The sequence below is a fragment of the Chlorella variabilis genome (assembly GCF_000147415.1).
Source record: "Chlorella variabilis unplaced genomic scaffold CHLNCscaffold_10, whole genome shotgun sequence".
Classification (NCBI taxonomy): domain Eukaryota; kingdom Viridiplantae; phylum Chlorophyta; class Trebouxiophyceae; order Chlorellales; family Chlorellaceae; genus Chlorella; species Chlorella variabilis.
This window is the reverse complement of record NW_005435078.1, coordinates 1,507,943-1,515,118: the sequence shown is the minus strand read 5'-3', so window position 1 is coordinate 1,515,118 and position 7,176 is coordinate 1,507,943. Positions and strand designations below refer to the sequence as shown.

At 73.2% G+C, this 7,176-nt stretch overlaps 2 protein-coding genes across 2 annotated transcripts in view; one reads left to right on the top strand and one right to left on the bottom strand.

Annotated features, from left to right (window-relative positions):
• CHLNCDRAFT_31168 (phosphoribulokinase precursor) overlaps positions 1 to 1,561 on the bottom strand; it is a gene marked incomplete at its 3' end in the record, with an annotated part of 2,992 nt that extends 1,431 nt beyond the window's left edge. The window contains exons 1-3 of the mRNA XM_005847638.1: positions 1,329 to 1,561; positions 1,044 to 1,102; positions 611 to 803 (exon numbers count right to left, since the gene is read on the bottom strand). Of these exons, the coding sequence (XP_005847700.1) occupies positions 611 to 803; positions 1,044 to 1,102; positions 1,329 to 1,535 (459 nt within the window). The remainder of the gene's footprint in view (positions 1 to 610; positions 804 to 1,043; positions 1,103 to 1,328) is intronic.
• Positions 1,562 to 1,823: 262 nt separating this feature from the next.
• On the top strand, positions 1,824 to 4,234 carry CHLNCDRAFT_134134 (hypothetical protein; the record flags this gene model as incomplete). The annotated part of the gene is made up of 6 exons (XM_005847802.1): positions 1,824 to 1,988; positions 2,162 to 2,227; positions 2,478 to 2,598; positions 2,821 to 2,970; positions 3,138 to 3,851; positions 3,996 to 4,234. The coding sequence occupies 6 exons, from the start codon at positions 1,824 to 1,826 to the stop codon at positions 4,232 to 4,234; spliced, it is 1,455 nt and encodes a 484-aa protein (XP_005847864.1).
• Between the last annotated feature and the right edge of the window lie 2,942 nt (positions 4,235 to 7,176).

Genomic DNA, 7,176 nt, shown 5'->3' with positions numbered 1-7,176 from the left:
GGAGGGGCGGCGCGCGCGGGATCGGGCGGCGAGGCGAGGCCGCGGAGTTGGCGGCGGGAGGCGGCGTGCAGGCCTGCGCTGCGCTGCGGGCGCCGCCCGGCGGCGCGGCAGTTCCGATCCAACTGTGCTCGCTGCTGGCGCCGCGGCTGCGGCCGGCGCGGGGCGGGCAAGCAGCCTGCTGCAGAGCCGTATGCGAGGGAGCCGGCGTGGCGGCATGCCGCACATTGGCTGCCTCCCCGCTGCAGGGTGCGGACAAGCAGGTCCCCCAGCCGGCAGCTGCTGGCCATTCGTGCTGCTGCCGGCACCGCACGCCCTGCGCCTGCCCAGCGCTGCTCCCCTCCTGGCCGCTGAGCTCCGTATGGCGCCGGCCGCCTCGCAGGCCTGGGCCTGGCTGTCTCCTGCCGCCGGCACAACACTCGCCCGCGCGCTCACGCACGCCCCCGCGCGCCTGGCCTGCCCTGAGCAGCGGGCAGCGCGCAGCAGTCGCCGCGGCGAGCCGCACATGCCGCCGCGCCGCCATGGACCGCCAGCGCTGCCTGCCTGCCTGCCTGCTACAGAGCCAGCCAGCTTTCGGTGCCGGCCCAGCCCTGCCCCTGCCCCCCAAGCGCACCTGCTCGTACATGAGGTCAAAGTTCTGGGACTCGGGCGCCAGCGCGGTGACCCCCGCCTCCTTGCGCCCGTTGCGGTCCAGCGAGTGGTAGTCGTCCAGGCAGATGACGGTGGTCATGTCGGAGATGAGGGTGTTGGAGTCGGGGTTGCCGCCGGAGGGAGGCTTGGGCTCGCCGCCAAAGATGCCCGTCACGCTGCGGGGTGGGTGAGGGAGGCGCGCGTCGGGGGGGTGCTGTCAGAGCAGAGCGCAGGGCGGCGAGAGGAGGAGGGGTGGCGGGGAGGGTGCATGGGAGAGGTGGTGAAGAAAGTGTGGAGCGGACGGGAGGTGCCCACACGGCGCCGGCGGTGCGCCGGGGCCGGCGCGCGGCGGCGGCCCTGGCGGCAGCGCCACTGTGCACCAGCTGTGCGCCGGCCGCCTGCTGCCGTCGCCTCACCGGCGCATGAAGGTGCTCTTGCCGCAGCCAGAGTCGGCGGCCAGGCCGATGACCACGATCTGCAGGCGGGGCAGGGGCGGGGCCGCTGAGCGGGCTGCAGCCAGGGCCGCGGGGCTGGCGGGGAAGGCCCCAGGCAGCGGCGGCGGCGGGGGGCGGCGCAAGCGCAAGACTGCATCTTTGCGAGGGATCGCGGCTGCAGGCATGGAACATTGCCCTCCCTGGCCCGCCCCAGGTGGCCGCCAGCGCCAAAGGCTGCCGGCAGCAGTGCCAATCATCGACACTTGCCTTATCGCCACCCTCAGCCTTCACCACCACCACACGGCTCGCCACGCGGCCAGCCTTCAGGGTACGCTGGTTCAGGGTGCTGGAGAAGGTGGGGCGGGCAATGGGCGCCGCGGAGGCCGCAAGCTGCGCTGGGCGCCTGGCCACATGGGGCCGGGCGGCCATAGGCCGACACACCGGCTTGCACTGCACAGCTGCTGCGGTCTGCATCTTTGCACCAGCCCTGACCACCAGCGATCCGAGAAGGAGGGGCGGTGCCGGGGGGAGGGCTAAGACCGAGGGCCCTCCGACCCCGGCCTCACCTTGGCGCCAATCTGGCCGACTGCCCGCGATGGCGCTGTCGAAAATTGGCGATCAGAACCCTTTGGATCCCCCGCCAGCCCGCCCTTCAGGATGCAGGCCCAGGCGGTGGGGAACCGAGCTGGGTGCGCTGGGGGCAGGCTGCCCGGCGGGCTCCATGCCCCCCTGCGCCGCACCAGCCGCTGCCCAGTGCACGTGATGGCCCGGGGTGGCGAGGGCAGCGAGGGTGGCAGCCGCAACAAGGCTGCAAGCCCCGCCGCCGCCGGCGGCGCCACGTCGCAGCCGGGCAGCAAGTCCAGCACCGCGGCCGACCTGCAGGCCACCGCCGGACTGCTGGTCACAGGCGGCAAGCTGGTGGGAGCGGTGAGCGATGCGGCGGGGTGCTGCACGGCAGGCGACTGCCACGCCGCACACACAGCCGTACCGCCGCCAACAACCCTAGCCCTGTGCCGCCGCCCCAGCCTTGCATCGCCCGCAACCGCCGCCACCCGCCTGCCCCCGACGCGCCTGGCTGCGGTGCTGCGCCCCCGGTGCAGGTCACAGCACTCGGCGTCAGCAGCGTGGGCAAGTGGCTGTCCTCTGGCGGCCCAACCGCCCTCCAGGTGGGCGGGAAGAGGAGAGGGCACAGGCGCCCGGGCGCCACCCGCGAGCCGCCGGCTGCCGGAGGCAGGCGCCGGCCTGGCTGCCGTGCCAGGCGGCGCGCCTGGGAGCCTGGCGCAGGGAGGGCGGCGGTGCCTGCGCGCTGCCCGCCGCAGCCGGCCTCCTGCTTGGCAGCGGCTGCAGGGTGTGGGTGCGAGCAGGCGAGCGAGCACGCTCTTATGCCGGCCGCCGCCTGGCTGCCTTCCCTTGCAGGAGTGGGGCCAGGCTGTGGGAGAGAGCCTGGATGTGGCTGGCAGCGACCTGAACAGGAAGCTGGAGGGGCTGGGGCAGAACCTGGGGGAGGCGGCAGAGGAGCTGGGCAGCAGCATTGCGGGTGCGGCGCGCCGGTGGCTGCGGCGGCCACGGCGGTCGACGCCGCGCCAGCAGCGTGTGCTTGTGGGGTGACTGGCTGCGCGTGTGCTGTGCTGCGCCGCTGCTGGCGCCCCCTCGAGCCAGCGATGGCGGCGGGCGCTGCATGTGCGCCTGCGCCGGGGCCGGAGCCAGCTCTACGCCTCTCGCCCACCCGCACTGTGTCGCTGCCGCCGCGCCGCCGCAGCCGCCAACGAGCGCACCGCCCAGGAGGCTGAGAAGGGGGCGCAGAACTGGGGCCAGCTGACGCGGGAGGTGTCGGCGGCGCTGGAGCCGGGCCGCGCGGCGCAGCCCGCCGAGGACGCGGCGGCGGCGGCGGCGGCGGTCAAGAGCTCGGGTGCGCGGCGGCGGCACGCTCCCGCCCTGCCTTGACATGCGCTTCATATACGCGGCGGGCCGCTGCGGCCGCTCCGGAGGCAAGATGCATGCAGTGGCGGCGCTGCCCGGCCTGCCCGTCCATCCATCACGGCCCTCCCGCCCGCGCCCGTCCCGCTGCCTGTACAGTGGACGGCCTGCTGGCGGCGCCCAAGCAGCCCACAGGCGGGCTGAGGCTGGTGGGGCGGGACCCTTCGGCCTTCATGGATTGGTTCCTGTCCCGTCCCGGCAGCTCCGACGACCTCGCCGGCCTGGACGGCGGCGAGAGCAAGGGCGCAGCGCCCGCGCCTGCCGCGCCCGCCGCCGCCGCCGCCCCGCCGCCCGCCGCCGACCTGCTGGTGCAGCAGCAGCAGCGCGCGGCGGCGGCGGCGCTGGAGGCTGCTGCGGAGAAGGAGCGGGCGGAGGCGGCGCGTGCCGCGGCGGCCGAGGCGGCGGAGCTTGAAAGAAAGGCAGAGCGGGCCAGGAGGGAGGAGGAGGCGCGGCAGAAGAAGGAGCAGCGGGAGGCGGAGCAGGCGGCGGCGGCCAGGAAGCGGGAGGAGGAGAAGGCGGCGGCGGCCGCCGCCAAGGCTGCTGCGCAGGCGGCCAAGGCGGCGGAGAAGGCGGCGGGGGCGGCGGCGGCGGCGGGTGGCGCTGGGGATGACCAGCGGCGGCCCAGCGATCACGTAGCCTACCTCAGCGCACCCATGGGCGGCGGCGGCGGCGGCGGCGGCGGCCAGGCGGGCGCAGGCGGCGCGCCCAAGCAGGCCGCCGGCGCCGGCGTGGCGGGCGCCGCCGCGGGCGCCGCGGCAGGCGCGAAGCTGGCGGCCGCCGTCGGCGGCGGGTCTGGCGGCGATGGCGGCTCAGGTGGGTCACGTGTGGTGCCGGCGCCCGCTCCCTCCCATCCGCCCTCTTGCCGCGCTGGCACTTGCCCCCATGCTTCAACCCTTCCTGCTTGCCCATTGAACCCAGCTGCCACCCCGCCTGCCCGGCCCTGGTCCAACCCCGCAGGCGGCGGCGGCGGCGGCGGCGGCAGTGGCGGCGGCGGCTCCTCTGGCGGCGGCGGCGGCGAGGCCTGGTGGTCCTCCCGCTGGTTCCGCCTGCTGGTGATTGCGCTGGTGCTGGGTGGCACCTACCTGTACAGCAACGACCTGCCGCCCGTACCGCAGATCCGACAAAAGGTCGCCGACCTGCGGAGCGGCGGCACCAGCACCGCCGCCGCCGCCACCGCCAAGGCGCGCCGCCGCTGAGCGCAGGACTGTTGGCTACGGCCGGTCTGGCGTGCCTGTTTGGCAGCCGCCTGCATGTGCGCTGCCGCCTGTCGGGCGATGCCGCGCCCAGCGCCGGCAGCACCTCTTGTGTTCTGTCTTCTCCTGTGTTCCAGTGTTTTCGCTCCTGCACCACTGTGACTCACCCCTTGCATGTATGCCTAACCTTGTGTGAGCTAGAGACATCGATGTGGCTGCACCACGGCTTGCAGCCTGTGCCACCAACTTTTGCCAAACTGCCCTGAACGCAACTGCCGCACTGTTTGCTTCGGTGGCGCCGATGCGACGCGAGCGCTGCAGCTCCCTTCCCGTTGCCACCCCGTTTCCCCCGTGCTTGCCGGCGCGCTGTAAACTATTATTGGACGTTGGCAGAGTGGGATACAATAAGCGCAGGGTGTCGCAGTGGAGGGTGTCATACATTGAAAAGTGGGGAGAGCAGGGACTGTAGTTGAGTCGGTGCTAAAAAATGAAAAGAAGAACCAACAGGGTGTGTTTGGGAGTACACAGAGGGGCCAGGCCAGCATTAGAATTGCACTGCCGACAGCATGCGTGCGTGTGACAGCAAGCAGCAGTGGGCAAGCAAATCGGTGGACCAGGCAATGGAGTGGGCTGCAAAAATAAGTGCGGGGTCGCTAACAAACAATGCAAAATGTCAGGGACGGCACAACAGGGGGTGGTGGCAGGCTAGCATGCCGGCAGCAGGCGCCCAGGGGGTAACAGCATGCAGGTGCCACGCCTGCCACTCTTTTTTCACCCGCAAACAAACAATGGGCGAAGAGCACAGAGGGAGAATGGAACAGCGGCTAGTGTACACGCCAGGGCGGCGCCGAGCGCTCCCCCGCCGCGCCGGTCAGCGGGGGCCGCAGAAGCTGCCCATTCCGGCGGCCCGCCCGCTCAGCAGGTCGGCCACGGCGTCAGCGCCGGAGAAGAGGGTGGTGAGCAGCGCCCCGGCGCCGATGAGGCCAGCCAGCAGCATCACCACCAGCGACGACTTGCCGCTGGCCCGCACCGCTCGCCCCACCAGCTCCACCCCGACGTACGCCGCCACCGCGCAGGCGACGCCAAACACGGCGGCGTGCTCGGTGTTGAGGCGGCCCTCCAGGGCGAACGAGGCGGCCGCTGAGCTGGCGGAAAAGAGGACCATGGCGGAGGCTGTGGCGGAAGAGACCTGCGGGTGGATGCCTAGCTCCAGCATCAGCGGCCCCACAATCATGCCGCCGCCGATGCCTGCAGGGAGGCGCGCGCAAGCACCAGGGGGTCTGCGTCGCAAGTTCCTTTGCAGACTGTATTAATAAACACAAACAGCAATACGCAAAAAAGCAAAAAGCTCGGCTGCTGTCTGCACATCCAAAGGCAAGGAGCAGGCGAGGCGCGGCGGCCTGCTCCAAAGGGGGGCATTCGCTTGAAGCGGCGGCACCGTGGCAGCAGCCGCCGTGCCGCCTCACCCAGCATCCCCGCCACGGTGCCGCCCGCCAGCGCCACGCCCGCCGACGACACCAGCCGCTGGAGCTCCCAGGAGGAGGAGTCGCCGCCGGTGGGGCCGTACAGCCGCGCCGCGCCGCCCTGCGGGGCCCCCGGCGGCGGCACGGCGCCGTGCTCGCCGCACCCGCACCCGTGCTCCCGCTCCCGCACCACCTGCCATATGAAGAAGGCGCTGGCGGCCAGGGTGGCCGCCGCCTGGCCGCCGTACAGCGCGCCAAACTGCCAGGAGCAGCGGTCAAAGGCCTGCTTGCCCAGCTGGAAGCCTAGGACCAGGCCCCACAGAGCCAGCAGCTCCAGGCCGTGCAGCCAGGGCGGCGGGCAGCCCTGGGGCACCCGCGCCGCCGCCGCCGCGCGCTCCGCCTCCGCCTCCGCCCGCAGCCGCTCCTGCGCCGCCTGCAGCTGCTGCAGCTCCTCGACCGACAGCCAGCGGTCGAGGGTGGCCATGGAGGCCTCGGCGCGGTGCAGGCGCGCGGCGGTACAGGCGGTACGGTGGGTGAGGTGGCAGAGCAGCGGGATGAGCAGCAGGGTGACGCCCCAGCTGGGCAGCAGCTGGTTGAACAGCACGCCTGCGCAGCAGGCGGGGCGAGGGCGGGGCAAGGGCAGGGGCACAGGGGGTCACACCAGCATGGAGCATGCCACACCCGAGCTGGGCCACCCGGCGCCGCCTCGCCCCCGGCCTTGCACCGTACCGCGGTGCGCAGCCAGCGCTGCAGCTCACCCGTGGTGCACCCCAGGAGCAGCGGAGGGGTGATGATGAGCGCCAGCCGGTAGTCGATCAGCGGGCGGCACCTGTCCAGCGGGTGCGGCTGCGCCACGCAGCACACCACAGACCCCAGCGCGCCGCCCTGCGCGACGCATGGGCACAGCAGGGCTCTCAGCCAGGGCAGCAGAGGCCAAGCAGCACGATGTGCGTGTGGGGGACCGCGGTACCGGTATGCCAACCGTCCTGCACAGGGGCCGGTTGCCGCGGGGAGCGGCCGGTATGCCGCGGGGAGGGGCTGGCGGGGCAGCGTGGCCGGCGGGGCCCTCACCGCGATCACGGCCTGCGACAGCGCGGTCGAGTCCTTGATCCCAAAGCCCAGCCCCAGGTACATGAGCGGCACGATGAAGGCGCCGCCGCCCACGCCCGCCGAGTTGGCCAGCGCCGCCACCTGTAGCGGGCGCAGGCGCCGAGGTGGGCGGCGCGCCGGGAGCAGTATCTGCATGCGCTGCGGAAGCGCAGGCATGGGCAGCTGCGCCAGCGGGGCGCCACTCACCACCATGCTGACGGCCAGGGCGCAGGAGGTGGGGCCATCCAGCACAAACGGGCGCGCGCTGCCGTCTGCCTCGTGCCCGCGCGCCTGGCCCCGGCCCGACGGCTCGGCCCCCGCTGCGCTGCCAGGCACGGCGGCCACTGGCGGTGCTGGACTGCTGCCAGAGAGGCGGCCCTGCTCTGCCTGATG